This window comes from Mizuhopecten yessoensis, unplaced genomic scaffold, assembly GCF_002113885.1.
Source record: "Mizuhopecten yessoensis strain PY_sf001 unplaced genomic scaffold, ASM211388v2 scaffold11087, whole genome shotgun sequence".
In the NCBI taxonomy this organism is placed as follows: Eukaryota; Metazoa; Mollusca; class Bivalvia; order Pectinida; family Pectinidae; genus Mizuhopecten; species Mizuhopecten yessoensis.
In genome coordinates, this window is record NW_018408873.1 from 398923 (window position 1) to 418021 (window position 19099).

Consider the following 19099-nt stretch of genomic DNA (forward strand, 5'->3'; position numbering starts at 1 on the left):
ATGCTGGGATCAAGGACTACTATGTTTGTTAAAGTGAATGACTTTGACTTATATTCAAGGTCACAGGGGTCAAATTTGTTTAAAATCTTTAATAGACCTCTTCTGAATAACCATGGGTCCCAGGATGTTGATACTTTGCAAGTTGCATCCTGAGATGAAAGGCTATAAAATTTGTTTAACATAATGACTTTGTTCGACTTTCAATCACAGGGGTGAAATGTTTAAAAAAAAAATAACAGGTTCTTTTGAATGAATTTTAATCATAAATACTGATATTTTATGTGAGATTTATACCAGGTGAGCGATGCAGGCCCATTGGGCCTCTTGTTTCATGTTGTTATCATAGTTTTAGGAACTTTTTTTTCTCCAAAAAATGTCCTTCAGAAATCTTTTTGTCTGTGTTAGTTTGATATTCAGAATCATTTTTTAAATATGCTATGTTAGAGAAAAAGAGTTCCATTTAAGGTTGAAAAACCATTCTTGAAAGAATTTTTAATAGATTTTTCCCAGAATTCTGAAATATATCTAATGTCATTATCACCATTTGAAAAGCTGTTCTTTTAGAAATATTAAGAAAATATTTGCAGAAAAATTATCTCACTCGGTGTCAAAGTTTAATAAAAAGCTGTTATTCAGGTGTCTTTACAAAATAATAAAATATGGTGTCGGCTTCAATATAACAAGTGGTGGCCGAGTGGTTAAGATGTCTGACATTTACGATCACAAGCCCTTCACCAGTGGGTTGCGGTTTTGGGGCCTTCATGGGGCAGTTGCCAGGTCCTTTCAGCAGGTCGGTGATTTTCTTCAGGTACTCCGGTTTTCCTCACCCACCAAAACCTTGCATGTCCTTGATGCCTATATCTGTTAATAAGCCATAGAACACAAGCAAACCCAACCCCAACCTGATTAAGATCATCTGTAAGCCTCATACCAAAGCAATGTTACAAGGCTACAAACCTTTGAAATTGTATGATTGTTGTTGGCTTTCATGCTGTATGTTAAGGGTCAGTACAAGAATCGTTTAGTTTTTAAGATACATTTTTTATGTAACATATTCATTTATATTATATAAATCAGCTTTATCTCTTCAAAATCATCTTTGATTAAACAGTATTTATATATAAATTTTAATTGGAATAAGCGTAATCAAGTTTTGATCTGTTAGTTTGAAAGGTATTTATAATGTTTACTGTTGAATGTTATGGATTTTTCTTTTGCGAGTGTTAATTTCTTTTCCGTGTTTGGATACTTCATAATGTTAATGTTAGCAGTACTTATGAGCTATGATTCTTTGTGTGTATATTTGCACTGATCGAGTTAATTTGAAGATAGTTGAAATTCTCACTTAACCGTAGGTCTTTTATTTTTATTTTCTAAATGACTGTGATGTTTGTGATAATTGACTCAAATTATGAAAGAGGCTTAACAAACAAAAAAGGATGTGGTATTATACATGTCAGCTTCTTTAAAATTGAAATAAATGAAAAAAATATATATATCTAAAGAATTCTCCACATTATAAGTGGAAAAAAATCACAGAAGTCATGATTGAACAAGAACTATATGTAATTTTCTGAGGTTGATAATCATGGTATTCCCTTGAATAGTATACAGAACATATATATTGAAGAGCTTTGTTTGGTATAATGGTTTTGTTATTCAGTGTTTGTCATTCATTTATGGAAAAGATATATATTTCCAGTATCAAAGGCCTGTTATATTGAAAGAAGAATACATTTGAATCTGCTCAGTTGACCACTCCTATCATGCACCCCCCACCACCCCCTCCTCTTAAAAGGCCACCATCTTCCCATCTCCATAGAGTAATTCACTGTGAATGCATAAACCTTTTAAAGTTCCTGTCTATACTGTTATCTTGACTCGAAAAGTCAAGTGTTAACATTGAAAATGGTATTTGGCTTTAAATCTCCCCAGAATTTCTCCAAATCATTTATCAACCGGACAAGATATTGGGCCTGAGCACAGATCTGGAGATTGAGTATGAGAATGGTTTGATGAATACTGGCCCTGGTCTGGCCACCTTGAGTAGCTGGTTATCTCTCCAGCTTCCATCTCACCCTATTGATCCTTAGAGGAGTAAATAACGGTAATGTTACTCTAGTCATTACTAGACTAGTCATGTAAGGTCTATTTATTATCTCCAGCTTAAATCATGTCTAGGTATTAAATTTTTTATAACTAAAATATTTGTATTGTGTTATATTTTCTGATGTTGGTATGATGTATGTTATACCTATTCACTTCGTTATAATAACTTCACTGGCAGTATTCCAGCCTAGACGGATGCTCAAAACTATTGAGCAACTCGGTCAACGTGACTCAGTACAGTTTCACTACATTCCATCCACCTTAACAAGGTCCAAAGTTCAAAGTCGTGGACCCTGAAGACATACAAGGCCCTTCACCACCTAGCTTCCATGGACATATATAGTTGGGTACCAAATGTAACACGAAAGGTAAATGCAAAGTCCAGACTGGGATTCCAACCCAGCATCTTCAAACTCTATATGGATGCTACTGGTCCTTGCCAATCAACCCAGTCCAATTATGTTACACATATATTCTATGCATATTGTATGATCAACCAAGGGGAAATGCCTGGTGTCACTAAGATCATTCACCCCTGAAATTTCATAATGAACTATTCCAACCTTTGAATTTGAAGAGTTCAAATGTGTCTTCAGGGGTGAATGAGTTAAGATCAATCCATCTAGGGTGTTTTATACCAATTGTTCAGTCCATATCACAAGATCTTTGACCATCTCACTGTGACCTTGACATTGGGTTATAAGAACGGTACCCCAACACATGCTAACTATACCCAAGTGTGATAGATATGTGTAAATTGTTAATTCATCAAATTCTATGCAGTAAATCAGAAGCGATAGCCTGTACGCAAAAATGATGACAACATAGTTGACCTTTGAACCATTATTGTGACCTTGAGATCGTGAAAATAGAATTATATAAAACTATCAAGTGATGATGGATGTATACATGAATTTTCATGAAAATTTCTACAGCCAAAAAATTATTGTCAGACAAGACTGACCACATGTCGACTCAGTGAATAGCTATTCCACGTCCGTCATAAAATGTGACTTGTGATAACTAAAGTTTCCATGTCACAAATTCAATTTTCATCACTTCCTTCATTCATTTCCAATTATTTTGATTTGGAACAAATTACAAAAGTTCAGTACTATAATGCCTAAAACAAATTGAAGGTTCCAAGTCATGATGCAAAGGTCAAGATCTCTCATAAATATTAAGCTTTCGTACATTCGTACACGTGTTTGGGAAAAAGTAAATAATGCTAGGAATATCAGGAAATATGGTGAAGGCATTCTTGTCACACAGATAATGTTTAATTAATATAATGTTGAAAGTGGAAGAAAACGAAAGCTGGAAATGATGTGAAATGTTATAGAAAAGTTGATTTGGCTGCTTCTTGTAAGTACACACAAGGCTTATTTTATGGTTTCGTAAGTATGCACAAGGCTTACAGTTCTGTAAGTACGCACAAGGCTTAGTTTATAGTTCTGTAAGTATGCACAAGGCTTACTTTATAGTTCCGTAAGTACGCACAAGGCTTACTTTATAGTTCTGTAAGTATGCACAAGGTTAACTTTATAGTTCTGTAAGTATGCACAAGGCTTACTTTATAGTTCCGTAAGTACGCACAAGGCTTACTTTATAGTTTCGTAAGTATGCACAAGGCTTACTTTATAGTTCTGTAAGTACGCACAAGGCTTACTTTATAGTTTCGTAAGTATGCACAAGGCTTACTTTATAGTTCTGTAAGTATGCACAAGGCTTACTTTATAGTTCCGTAAGTACGCACAAGGCTTACTTTATAGTTCCGTAAGTATGCACAAGGTTTACTTTAAAGTTCTGTAAGTACGCACAAGGCTTACTTTATAGTTCTGTTAGTATGCACAAGGCTTGCTTTATAGTTCTGTTAGTATGCACAAGGCTTACTTTATAGTTCCGTAAGTATGCACAAGGTTTACTTTAAAGTTCTGTAAGTACGCACAAGGCTTACTTTATAGTTCTGTAAGTATGCACAAGGCTTACTTTATAGTTCCGTAAGTACGCACAAGGCTTACTTTATAGTTCCGTAAGTATATACGCACAAGGCTTACTTTATAGTTCCGTAAGTATATACGCACAAGGCTTACTTTATAGTTCCGTAAGTATGCACAAGGTTTACTTTAAAGTTCTGTAAGTACGCACAAGGCTTACTTTATAGTTCTGTAAGTATGCACAAGGCTTTCTTTATAGTTCCGTAAGTATGCACAAGGCTTACTTTATAGTTCTGTAAGTTCTCACAAGGCTTACTTTATAATTCTGTTAGTATGCACAAGGCTTACTTTATAGTTCTGTAAGTATGCACAAGGCTTACTTTATAGTTTCCGTAAGTACGCACAAGGCTTACTTCATAGTTCCGTAAGTATGCACTAGGCTTACTTTATAGTTCTGTAAGTATGCACAAGGTTAACTTTATAGTTCTGTAAGTATGCACAAGGCTTACTTTAAAGTTCTGTAAGTACGCACAAGGCTTAGTTTATAGTTCTGTAAGTATGCACAAGGTTAACTTTATAGTTCTGTAAGTATGCACAAGGCTTACTTTATAGTTTCCGTAAGTACGAACAAGGCTTACTTCATAGTTCCGTAAGGATGCACTAGGCTTACTTTATAGTCCTGTAAGTATGCACAAGGCTTACTTTATAGTTCTGTAAGTATATACGCACAAGGCTTACTTTATAGTTCCGTAAAAATATACGCACAAGGTTTACTTTATAGTTCCATAAGTACGCACTTTATAGTTTTGTAAGTACGCACAAGGCTTCCTTTATAGTTCAGTAAGTACGCACAAGGCTTCCTATATAGTTCAGTAAGTACGCACAAGGTTTACTTTATAGTTCCGTAAGTATGCACAAGGCTTACTTTATAGCTCTGTAAGTATGCTCACGGCTTACTTTATAGTTCCGTAAAAATATACGCACAAGGTTTACTTTATAGTTCCATAAGTACCCACTTTATAGTTTTGTAAGTACGCACAAGGCTGCCTTTATAGTTCAGTAAGTCCGCACAAGGTTTACTTTATAGTTCTGTAAGTATGCCCAAGGCTTTCTTTATAGTTCCATAAGTACGCACTTTATAGGTTTGTAAGTACGCACAAGGCTTACTTGATAGTTCCATAAGTACGCACAAGGCTTACTTGATAGTTCCATAAGTACGCACAAGGATTACTTTATAGTTCCGTAAGTAGGCACAAGGCTTACTTTATAGTGCCGTAAGTATGCACAAGGCTTACCTTATAGTTCTGTAAGTATGCACAGGGCTTACCTTATAGTTCTGTAAGTATGCAGAAGGATTTCTTTATAGTTCCGTAAGTATGTACAAGGCTTACTTTATAGTTTCGTAAGTATATACGCACAAGGTTTACTTTATAGTTCCATAAGTACGCACTTTATAGTTTTGTAAGTACGCACAAGGCTTATTTTATAGTTCCGTAAGTACGTACCAGGCTTACTTTATAGTTCCGTTAGTACGCACAAGTCTTACTTAATAGTTCTGTCAGTATGCTCAAGGCTTACTTTATAGTTCTGTGTTAGTACGCACAAGGCTTACTTTGTAGTTCTGTAAGTATGCTCATGGCTTACTGTCCTTATTCACTATCTTGAAAGCTATCTAAAGAATGAACAACACAAGCACTTCAGTCATATCAAACCATTTTAATAGCGAGTTCAAAGCAGAATGCTAGAATTATCATGAAAACATAACTTATTATAATAGCCAACATCACACCCTTAACAGAGATGTCAACAACTATGCTCAAGGCTTACTTTATAGTTCCATAAGTACCCACTTTATAGTTTTGTAAGTACGCACAAGGCTGCCTTTATAGTTCAGTAAGTCCGCACAAGGCTTCCTATATAGTTCAGTAAGTCCGCACAAGGTTTACTTTATAGTTCTGTAAGTAGGCTCAAGGCTTACTTTATAGTTCCGTTAGTACGCACAAGTCTTACTTAATAGTTCTGTCAGTATGCTCAAGGCTTACTTTATAGTTCTTTAAGTACGCACAAGGCTTACTTGATAGTTCCATAAGTACGCACAAGGATTACTTTATAGTTCCGTAAGTATGTACAAGGCTTACTTTATAGTTTCGTAAGTATATACGCACAAGGTTTACTTTATAGTTCCATAAGTACGCATAAGGCTTACTTTATAGTTCCGTTAGTATGCACAAGGCTTACTTTAAAGTTCTGTAAGTACGCACAAGTCTTACTTTATAGTTCCATAAGTACCCACTTTATAGTTTTGTAAGTACGCACAAGGCTTATTTTATAGTTCCGTAAGTACGTACAAGGCTTACTTTATAGTGCCGTAAGTATGCACAAGGCTTACCTTATAGTTCTGTAAGTATGCAGAAGGATTTCTTTATAGTTCCGTAAGTATGTACAAGGCTTACTTTATAGTGCACAAGGCTTCCTTTATAGTTCTGTAAGTATGCACAAGGCTTTCTTTATAGTTCTGTAAGTTCGCACAAAGTTTACTTTATAGTTCTGTAAGTACGCTCAAGTCTTACTTTATAGTTCCATAAGTACCCACTTTATAGTTTTGTAAGTACGCACAAGGCTTCCATTATAGTTCAGTAAGTACGCACAAGTCTTCCTTTATAGTTCTGTAAGTATGCACAGGGCTTACCTTATAGTTCTGTAAGTATGCAGAAGGATTTCTTTATAGTTCCGTAAGTATGCACAAGGTTTACTTTATAGTTCTGTAAGTATACTCAAGGCTTACTTTATAGTTCTTTAAGTACGCACAAGGCTTACTTAATAGTTCTGTCAGTATGCACAAGGCTTCCTTTATAGTTTAGGAAGTACGCACAAGGCTTCCTTTATAGTTCAGTAAGTACGCACAATGTTTACTTTGTAGTTCTGTAAGTATGCTCATGGCTTACTGTCCTTATTCACTGTCTTTTATAGTTCTGTCAGTATGCCCAAGGCTCCCTTTTAGTTCTGTAAGTACGCTCAAGTCTTACTTTATAGTTCCATAAGTACCCACTTTATAGTTTTGTAAGTACGCACAAGGCTTCCTATTTAGTTCAGTAAGTACGCACAATGTTTACTTTGTAGTTCTGTAAGTATTCTCAAGGCTTACTGTCCTTATTCACTATCTTGAAAGCTATCTAAAGAATGAACAACACAAACCCTTCAGTCATATCAAGCCATTTTAATAGCGAGTTCAAAGCAGAATGCTAGAATTATCATGAAAACATAACTTATTATAATAGCCAACATCACACCCTTAACAGAGATGTCAACAACATTTCAGCTGCTTTTATATACAATAATGTAGCGTAAAACCTTGATATAACGCCCCACCCCCAGAACAACTGCCATCTCCCTTGATATAATGCCCGTTAGTACGCACAAGGCTTACTTTCTAGTTCCGTAAGTACGTACAAGGCTTACTTTATAGTTCCGTACGTATATACGCACAAGGCTTACATTATAGTTCCGTAAGCACGCACAAGGCTTCCTTTATAGTTCAGTAAGTACGCACAATGTTTACTTTGTAGTTCTGTAAGTATTCTCAAGGCTTACTGTCCTTATTCACTGTCTTTTATAGTTCTGTCAGTATGCACAAGGCTTACTTTATAGCTCTGTAAGTATGCTCACGGCTTACTTTATAGTTCCGTAAGAACGCACAAGGCTTACTTTCTAGTTCCGTAAGTACGTACAAGGCTTACTTTATAGTTCAGTAAGTACGCACAAGGCTTCCTTTATAGTTCAGTAAGTACGCACAAGGTTTACTTTGTAGTTCTGTAAGTATGCTCAAGGCTTACTGTCCTTATTCACTGTCTTGAAAGCTATCTAAAGAATGAACAACACAAACACTTCAGTCATATCAAACCATTTTAATAGCGAGTTCAAAGCAGAATGCTAGAATTATCATGAAAACATAACTTATTATAATAGCCAACATCACACCCTTAACAGAGATGTCAACAACATTTCAGCTGCTTTTATATACAATAATGTAGCGTAAAACCTTGATATAACGCCCCACCCCCAGAACAACTGCCATCTCCCTTGATATAATGCCCCACCCCCAGAACAACTGCCATCTCCCTTGATATAACGCCCCACCCCCAGAACAACTGCCATCTCCCTTGATATAATGCCCCACCCCCAGAACTACTGCCATCTCCCTTGCCGCCACCATTTTTCATGTTCTCCTTTTCCCGAATTTTTCTGAAGAATTCATTATTAATATCCTCTTGATATTTGTTCAGACCTCTTTATAATGCCAAAATTTCACAGGACAAAATGGTGTCGGCATAATGAAGTTTTACTGTTACTTGTTTAAATCCTCAACACATTAAGTGCCCCAAACACGCATTTAAAAAATGATGACATATGGGAGCATTCTCTCGGAAAACCATATATGATCAAAGATTTGTGTATCACTCCAACTATCCTGTCTGTCTGTACAAATTGCAAGATTTCTTGTTTGTCTTTGAATCATGAAAGTGAACTGTTTTAAAATGTAGCACAACATTACAAATTAGCCAAAGATACGTTTGCCTCCCTCTAATACACCTGTATTCAGCATGTGTATTGCCAAATGATCCAGTAAGGGGAAAAAAATCATGACTTTTTTCTCTATTATTTATCAAAATTTTAAAAGTTGTTTAGAGTGGTATCTCAAGGCAAGGAACAAACACTGCCTACTGACAGGAACGTGAACTAGTCCACAGACCACTAAATTCAAACAACTCGATTACAACACGTGGTGGCAGTAATTACAACAACACATGGTGGCAGTGAGCAAGACAATAGGAACAACCACTTTGTGAACTGAACGACGAAAGCTGCAAACTTTTCTAATTAAACTACAATATTTAGTATATTCTCATATGAAAATAAAAACTACAAAGGACAATTACAAATTAAATATTCATCTTTTATTATGGTATTAAAAGCAAAAGGTGTACGTCAAAAGATCATTCTACGCTTTTCAATCATTTAAAATCATGCATATACCCTTAAAATAATGATGTCAACAATCTGGTGGGTTTTAAACTCCCTATGAACAATATACAACAAACACATCACAGACAGATCTATAGGGCGTCATATATAAAGATGGGTTTCTGATGATTTTCCTTATCTTTAAGCATTTTTTTAATATTTATACATTAATGTAACAACAATGCTATATATATTTTAAGGATCCTCATACCACTCTCATAAGCTGTAACTTTCCTTGAAAATGTTTTTCCGACATGACTATAACTTTGATAAATCATTTCTGAAAAGAATACCATACTTTGTAGGATTTTATGAAAAGAGAATAAGCTGAAATAAACAAAACACAATCAACAACAGTGTTCTAAGAGTAAAAATTCATCACTCAAACCATTGGAGCTACATGGGTAACAAAAGTGCCTTAATTAGCTAGCCCAATTGCATTACAGTTGTATCAAAAACAAAATTAAGGGGAGGTTACTGTATATATAAGAAAAAACACTGGAATCTCAATTAATGTCGACTCTACCTGCAGTGGGACAGGGATCCTTAAAAAATGAAATATTAGAAAACATCAACAGAAGCCCAACTTATTGGAACTTTAGAAGTTAATACTGTTAGTAACTAGGTCATGATAAAACTTTAGTATTAAAAATACATAATTTATATAATGGGACTTTTCATTGTTTTCAAAAAACTTTTTAACATATATATTCTTGGAATATAAATTAAACAAATACTGAAATGCACGTCCTGAGTTACACTGTACAAACAAATTCCATACACCATCCTTCTATACAACATGTATTTGTATGGTTTGTAAAATATATTCATCCTTTTAAAAAATTCTATTTAAAATTTATATTATATACTTTTTTCTCTCTTTCATTTCAGTTATATGTATATATATATATATGTACCAACATTTCTTGATTACAGATAAAATAAAAAATCTTTTCTGGCTGTAGTTCCAACACCTTAACATAATTAAATTATATTTTCTGTATAGTCATTAACAATATAAAGGTCATTTAAACATACAATATTCATATAAACAATATTTTTTTGGAGGAAAAGGAAATTAACTCATTCACCCCTAAAGTCATATTTAAACTCTTCCAATTCAAAGGTTGGAATAGTTCATTATGAAATTTCAGGGGTGATTGATTTAATCTAGCAACAGCCTGTTATAACAATATTCTAGAAAGTTACATCAACACCAAACTATAACAGTACTACAGTAAATATTTATTTAAGACAAGGGATATTATTTTCTCCTTTGATTAATACACAGCAAACTTTACAAGATGAAAGTTTTGATTAAAGCAAAGTAAGCCAGAGAAATAACACAGATTTTAAAAATATATAACTGACATAATAAAAAGTGAATGATTTTCTGGTGTGAAATTTTTGCCGGCTGAATTCAAGTACCACTCAAATAGTTATGATTAAATTACAATATCCTCAACCATTTATCAAAAGCTAAGTTAGACAAGTTAAGTGTACACCAGATAAACATATTCTATAGAATATCATCAACTTCCTTGGAAGGGTTAACAATATTGACAGTAATAAACTAAAGAAAAAGATTTCAAACAATGTTATTCTTGAACTGGCAACATCACAATAGGCAAAGTTCTACAGAAATTTCAAATTTGTAGTTTTCACACTTTGATGTAAATAAACTATTGCTTACATTACCCATTCTACCACACTTATTTCTTCCAAAACATTGCAACGAAAACATTTCTTTATGGTAATATTTTCCTTTAAAACCATCTCATTATAACTACATGTACTCTTTTCAATATACTCCAACTGGTGTGTTTCTTTAAACCACCTCTCTATGAAGACCATCAATCTATCAAACACTTTTTTTTAATCCCTCCCTTGTGCAGTGTATAGAGGCAGGTTTTAATGCATAATGTACATTGGGACGGAATAAACGAGAATATGTACAATTTTTTTCTAATTTCAAAATTGTTGTCATCACTAGTATTGCAGTATCTGAAAAACATTACCTGTAACATTTTTGGGCAGAATATTTTCGAAATATTTTCTCTCATTCAACAGACAAGTGTCCATACATAACAGTTATTCTTTAAGTTTGTTTAAAGCTGATGATGGAAATTAAAACTATAACAGCGATGAGCTCCTACTGACTGGTTGAGGTGTTTTATAACCCTGCAGACACAGGCCTGGCTGTCACCTGGTTGTAAACAGACAAATACCACGAAGGGGTTGACTTCCTACTAGTATTTGTCATGAAGTGTTTTGATTCAGGAATAAGGTTTTGGGTAAATTTGTTCTAAATTTACTTTTTATCTTTATAGAAAATATTATATTTTCCATTAGAAAGTGTGGTTTGTCTACATATGGTTTCAAATTCAATATTCAGTTTAACACATTTTATTTTACAGTTGTTTCGATAAAGTAAAACCTGCTCATGTGTCCACCTCTATGAAAAGACCATCTCTGTTAAGAGACCACCTGATTTTGATGTGAACTGAACCTGTATCAAGAGACCACCTGTGTTAGGAGATCATTATTTTTAACTCCCACTAAGGTGTCTGAACACATGTTTGACTGTTCATCAATTATGAAAATATGTGTTTTGTTAGTAAATATGTTTAACTGGTGATTTATAAATTGGAATGTAGTTAAAAAACATTAAAAAACTAACAACACCTAAATATCTACCTCTCCCCCACCACCACCACACCAGGGTAAGAACGAAATTATTTATCAGCAATGAAATATGTTTGAATAAAATATGTTTAAAGTAAAATGGAAACAGATAATTTATTTTCTTATGATCTAATAAATGGTCTTGCTAATTGCAGTACGTGATAAAAAGTAAATGTCAAAAAAAGAAACGAATACAAAATTTATCACAGTTGGCCATGGACTGATGTAAGAATCATTTTAAAGACATCTTAATGAAATCCTTTAACTCTGGTATATCTTAAGACAAACTGTCCATACAGTTGAATAGGAAATTTTAGCGACCGACTCGTGATCATTTTTACACTTTAATTGTTCTTTAATATAAGCAGGCAGCAAATTCCACCAAGTTTCATAATTTATCAAGACAATTTCAGTAAATGTTAAGTCTCTTAACGAAAATTGTCATCAAAGAGGAACCAAGTTACTGCAAACCGGGAGACGCTTGGCAGAGTCAATTTTTCAGCCATTCACTTTCCGTAATTAGTTAAGATAATTCATCATGATGGTGATTACATGTACTTTTTCACATATCTAAGCATAGAGTTTCTTTTGTGAACGATGAAATTAACTTTAATATGGATTTGTTGGTTTTAAAAGTGAATGTTTCACCGAGTTACGGTTTTGCGGTATACAGTACATATTTCCAAAGTATTCCACATCTGGTCAAATTTTATTACAGTTTACAGTAAATCTAAACTGTAAATCTCAGTCTGTATACCTATGACGAGTCATACAAGACAATGATAGTACAAAACAAACAACAGTTTAATTTATAAACAATTAAACTTAATTAACATTTAAAGATTCTCACAGGCAAACATTGTCCTCAAAAAAGCTCCATTTTAAATCAATTAAAAAATGACACCATATGATAAAAAATCACACAATATATATTTCATACACAATATTAAGATAAATTTCTATGGTTCAACAATTTTGTAAAATTATCAAAAATAACTTAAATTTCATAGGAATGGTTAAAATTACAGAAACATGAAATCATAGACTCACGGTAAACATTTTAATCACACACAGTACAAACTCTTTGTCAAATCTGACCACCTTTATTCCAGAAAACATGCTTTCCAAACACTTGCATATTGCATTCTGCTGAAGCTATCTTTTCAATGTTGTTTCCCCCTGGAATTCGATTGTATTATGCAGTATAAATAGAGTTTTTTCATTAAATCAGAAAATTTGCTTTTCTCAATATTCTTTTTTTTCTGGAAATAAACTGAATTTCCATTTCATCTATATATCATTCTGGAAAATGTTCAAATCAGGAATGTAATGATTATATTTGATAATTAAAATGAGTGAATCATTGATAAGGAAAATAATTGTAAGTCTAGATTGTTGTTGTTTTTAACTTGGGAAACCTCAATTTTCTAGTTTACTTAAGTATTTTAGAGAATGATCAAAATGAAAGATTGGATTATGAAAAAAATATATGAACTTTTCAACATTTTCCCTCTTGAAACATGTCCAAACTACTGAAATTCATATATTATGCATAATATTTAAATAATAATGCATTGCTCATCACATTTATAATCAAAAGCAGTATTTCCACATATACATGTACAGTGGACCACCAATGGGTCCGCACAACAATAATCTAGAAGATTGACTTTCCAAATAACAATATTTAGAAGCAGAAGTACGTTCTAAAACAAATCATACTCCGTTATTGCTGAAATTCAGTAGTACTGACAATAGATCTCCTTCGGAAACAAAAGTATCCAGACAAGATTCCACTGAACTTTTCTATATCCTTTCCCAAATGTTCACACACACAATGAAGAACCAATTCACAATGCTATAAAGCTGCATCAGTTAGCTATAGACAAGTAAGCTGTAGAGAGCATTCATTCTTTTCTCCCGTCCAAAATTGACAAAATTTCGGCACAGTTGACTTGAGCTAGATGCACAGCAGCATCGATTTCCTCTTTCACCTGTAAGTAAAAATTAAATCAATTAGGCCAAACACAACTGATTATTACATTGTCATGATGGAAATAAAAAGTATCAATTTTGTTTTTTGAAATTTATTTCCAATATTTGATCACTTCTACTTTAGTAAACAAAAATCGGACATCAATATAACACAATATAAAATGTTGATGTCCAGTCACTTTAGCCAGGAATGAAGTTGACTGGATTAAGAAGACCCTACTAAGAATATTATGGGGTATTGACTGACCTTGGCTTTGACCTCTGCGTCCTGGAGATCGTTGAGATTGGTCATTACGTTGTAGAATGTTCCCCACACAGCTGTCTCCAGTGTCCGTACTCCAACCTGTAATATAAAGTATTGTCAAGCTTATCAACTGTAGAGAACTAGGAATTATCGGTAAAATTACACATGTCTCCTCTCCTGCTTTGTACATCCTTAAATGACCTAAGCTGTTGATAGGACATTACACTCTACACAACCAACCAATCAACTCTCCTGCTTTGATGGAAATGGAGATAAATGCAGTCTTACTAAAGAAATGGAGCTAAATGCAAAGTCTTACTAAAGAAATGAAGCTAAATGCAAAGTCTTACTTAAGAAATGGAGCTTAATGCAGTCTTACTAAAGAAATGGAGCTGAATGCTGTCTTACTAAAGAAATGGAGCTAAATGCAGTCTTACTAAAGAAATGGAGCTAAATGCAAAGTCTTACTTAAGAAATGGAGCTAAATGCAAAGTCTTACTAAAGAAATGGAGCTAAATACATAAATACAGTCTAACTAAAGAAATGGAGCTAAATGCAAAGTCTTACTTAGAAATGGAGCTAAATGCAAAGTCTTACTAAAGAAATGGAGCTAAATACAAAGTCTCACTAAAGAAATGGAGCTAAATGCAAAGTCTTACTAAAGAAATGGAGCTAAATGCAAAGTCTTACTAAAGAAATGAAGCTAAATGCAAAGTCTTACTTAAGAAATGGAGCTTAATGCAGTCTTACTCAAGAAATGGAGCTAAATGCAGTCTTACTAAAGAAATGGAGCTAAGTGCAGTCTTACTAAAGAAATGGAACTAAATGCAAAGTCTTACTTCAGAAATGGAGCTAAATGCAGTCTTACTAAAGACATGGAGCTAAATGCAAAGTCTTACTTAAGAAATGGAGCTTAATGCAGTCTTACTCAAGAAATGGAGCTAAATGCAAAGTCTTACTTAAGAAATGGAGCTAAATGCAAAGTCTTACTTAAGAAATGGAGCTAAATGCAAAGTCTTACTAAAGAAATGGAGCTAAATGCAGTCTAACTAAAGAAATGGAGCTAAAAGCAAAGTCTTACTTAAGAAATGGAGCTAAATGCAAAGTCTTACTAAAGAAAAGGAGCTAAATACAAAGTCTCACTAAAGAAATGGAGCTAAATACAAAGTCTCACTAAAGAAATGGAGCTAAATGCAGTCTTACTAAAGAAATGGAACTAAATGCAAAGTCTTACTTCAGAAATGGAGCTAAATGCAGTCTTACTAAAGAAATGGAGCTAAATGCAAAGTCTTACTAAAGAAATGGAGCTAAATGCAAAGTCTTACTTAAGAAATGGAGCTAAATGCAGTCTGACTAAAGAAATGGAGCTAATTATAAGGTACAGCCAAAGACTTTGAAGCGGAAAAACTAGGTCATCATGACCTACATTTAATATCTTGGTGTTGTACTCAAGATACATTCTGATGATCATGATTGTTGGACTTCCAGTATTAGACAAATGGAGTAAACCCAAAGTCTAGTCAAGACATTGTATGGAAAGATCCACAGACAAACAAATGGAAAATGCAAACACTACATGCCGCCTCCTCTTTGCGAGGCATCAAATGGAACACAGTACCTATTGAAAACAAGAGGCCTAATGGGCCTGCATCGCTCCCCTGTTATTAATATCACACTTGTAATTTCAGAATATCAGTGTTTGATTCATAACAACCTATTAAAAGATTTAAACATTTGATGCCTGTGACCTTGAAATTGTCGAACAAGGACATTAGGTTGAAAGTGGGTCAAGGTCATTAATTTGAACAAACTTGGTAGCCCTTCATCCAAACATGCTACAGGCCCAATTTCAGTACCCTGGGCCCTTTGGTTATTGAGAAGAAGTCGTTTGAAGATTTTAACATATTTGACCCCTGTGACCTTGAATATAAGTCAATGTCATTCATTCGAACAAACTTTGTATCATTTTATCCCAGCATGCTACAGGCCCAATATCAGTACCCTGGGCCTTTTGGTTATTGAGAAGAAGTTGTTTGAAGATTTTAACATATTTGACCCCTGTCACTTTGGAAGTGGGTCAAGGTCATTCATTTGAACAACCTTGGTAGCCTTTTATCCCAGCATGCTACAGGCCCAATATCAGAACCTTGGGCCTTTTGGTTATTGAGAAGAAGTTGTTTGAAGATTTTTAGACATTTGACCCCTGTCACCTTGAAAGTGGGTCAAGGTCATTCATTTGAACAAACTTGGTAGCCCTTTATTCCAGCATGCTACAGGCCCAATATCAGTTCCCTGGGACTTTTGGTTATTAAGAAGAAGTCGTTCGTAGTTTTTAAGACATTTGACCCCTGTGACCTTGAAATGGGTCAAGGTCATTCATTTGAACAAACTTGGTAGTCCTTCATCCCAGCATGTTACTGGCCGAATATTATTATCCTAGGTCTCTTAGTTATTCAGAAGAAGTTGTTTAAAGATTTTAACATATTTGACCCCTGTGAACTTGAAAATAAGTGAAGGTCATTTATTTGAACAAACTTGTTTGCTTCTGGCCAAATATCATCATCCTAGGCCTTTTGGTTATTGAGAAGAAGTTGTTTAAAGTAAAATATTGACGCCGGACGGAAGGACGTCGAACGCCGGACGGACGCCGGACGGCGCACCATGGCATAAGCTCACTTTGCCCTTTGAGCCAGGTGAGCTAAAAACAGACATAAGTGTTTTCCAGTTTGAGATCATATTTCATTGGGTAATCTGATATTTAAATATGAAATTTGTCTATGGAATAAGGATACAGTTAGGAAACATATCTGCTATGATCTGGTATTAAGTGTTTTCTTCACATATCCCCTGCCCCCAGGGACATGTTGCTGGAGTTAAAGGCAGATTACAGTCGACTTCACCTGTAAAGGGAGAGGATGGGGTGGAAATCAGTAAATTAACATTTTTGAGTTATCTGAAGATCGAAGAAATGAATGGGGAGTGGAGAGAAATGAGAAAAGTTTACCTGAAGTTCATTATGGGGATTGGAAGGGGTACCCATAGCATGATGGTGAGGGGTTAAATGATTTTGATAAGAGCTCTCTTTACCTTGTAGATCAGAGTTCATGGCGGGATTCTGTTTACAAAACTGATTTTACCTGTAGATCAGATTTACAGTTGATGTTAGCCACGGCAGCCAATTCCTTTAGAGCAGGCCACATTGAGTTGGTGATCCTCGACACAGTGAGAGGCACATGTACTGCTGTCATCAGACCGTCCTGCATCGCCTCTTCTCTCCTGGAATTAACCAATTACCACGTATGTAAGACAGTACTAGGTATCAGCTGTCTGGCTTCAATTGTTATTGTTAGGTCACATTTGATGATAATTAATTTTGCGAGGACAGACGGAATGCATTTTGATGAAGAGTGCAATCACCCTTGCAGGTCACAAAGAAATTATTAAGACAACACAACACATATTTGTATATGTCTTCTATAATATTCAACTAAATCATGATTTTTGGCATTTCCTAGAAGTCAACTAAATTCATGAAAAATTCAGTGACTGACAATATGACACCACACAACCTCAAGTAATCAATCATTTATTTTCAATTGTAATGGGTTGTACTGCCAAACAAATTGGAGATTTCAGAGAAAAACAAAATTTGTCAGTTAAGAATTCGACTTACAGGGCTTTATCCTCTTCTGTATCTTGAGGCAGTTTGGAGGCCAGCTGGAAAATAAAATATCTTTTAAAGAAGTGTATCACATATTCATACCATAATTATTTCATTGATGATTAATTACAATGTCAGATTACACAAGTGTCAGCTAATATGCATTGAATGTCAGATAACAGAGGTTTCAGTTAGTGTCAGATTATACATGTGTCAGTACTAATGTGCTCTCAGAAGGTCTGAATACACAGGTTTTAGTCAAAATGACAGATAACAGAGGTTTCAATTAGTGTCTGATTACACAAGTGTCATTACCATATATTCACTAAAGGCAGCAGCATCTGCATCTACAAAAGCCATCAAGTCCTTCATGGTTTTGTAAAGAGGTGGCAGTAACTTCCGCATCTTGGCATCTAAGTCAAAGAACTTCTTGTTTCCGTAGCTCAGGAATCCCGCCATAGCTCCAAGGCCAGCCCCCTAGAATGGTACACAGATGATCAAGTTATATATTAAAGTTTAGTGCTTATGTGTTGATGACGAAACTTTTGTCGTCAGTTGCTACATGTATCTATATTATGAATGCACAGTAGTCTAGTGGTAGGACGCTGGGCTCGTGACTGAAGGGTTGCGGGTTCGAGTCACTGCATGGCACGGCACTGTGTTGTATCTTTGAGCAAGATACTTTACTCAGCTTGTTCCAGTCTACTCAGCTTTAAATGAGTATGTGGTTGGGCAGTGCTGGACATTATGAATTCTAGCTGTGACCGGCCGAAATGGCAGCCTTGTTTTGAGAGGTCTGGTCGGCACGGTAGTCTAATGGTAGGACGCCGGGCTCGTGACCGAAGGGTTGTGTGTTCGAGTCACGGCACGGTACTGTGTTGTATCTTTGAGCAAGATATTTTACTCCGCTTGTTCCAGTCTACTCAGCTTTAAATGAGTACATGGTTGGGCAGTGCTCCCCAGGGAGTAGAAAGATATTGGCTGGTTGCGAAGGCCCTATAACCATGGATTATAATTTGTGAACCGCTTAGAGACGACCTACGAACTAGGTTGTGATAAAGTGATATATAAGAACCTCGAATAATTATTATTATTATCTCAAGTTTAAGGATCTCTGCCAAACTGCAGGCAACATACTGAATTTTGTGTGAATCTTTTCACCACTCATAAGATAAAATGTGGGTTTTTGATTATATCTTAATTATATCTCTTCATATATGTACTTGAGTACAATTATAAACAAGAGGCCCAATGGGCCTGCATCGCTCACCTGTTATTAATCTAACACTTGTAATCTTAAGATTTCATAAGAACCTATTAAAAGATTTAAACATATGACGCCTCTGACCTTGATTGTTGAACAAGGACATTAGGTTGAAAGTGGATCAAGGTCAATCATTTGAACTAACATGGTAGTCCTTCATCCCAGCATGCTACAGGCCCAAT

The 19099-nt window shown here is 34.9% G+C and overlaps 1 protein-coding gene across 1 annotated transcript in view; it reads right to left on the reverse strand.

Annotated features, from left to right (window-relative positions):
• Window positions 1-9948: 9948 nt before the first annotated feature.
• Window positions 9949-19099, reverse strand: part of LOC110465531 (formimidoyltransferase-cyclodeaminase-like) — a gene marked incomplete at its 5' end in the record, with an annotated part of 27942 nt that continues 18791 nt past the window's right edge. The window contains 5 exons of the mRNA XM_021521426.1: window positions 9949-13747; window positions 13996-14091; window positions 17130-17268; window positions 17666-17709; window positions 17969-18130. Coding sequence (XP_021377101.1) covers window positions 13661-13747; window positions 13996-14091; window positions 17130-17268; window positions 17666-17709; window positions 17969-18130 — 528 coding nt within the window. The remainder of the gene's footprint in view (window positions 13748-13995; window positions 14092-17129; window positions 17269-17665; window positions 17710-17968; window positions 18131-19099) is intronic.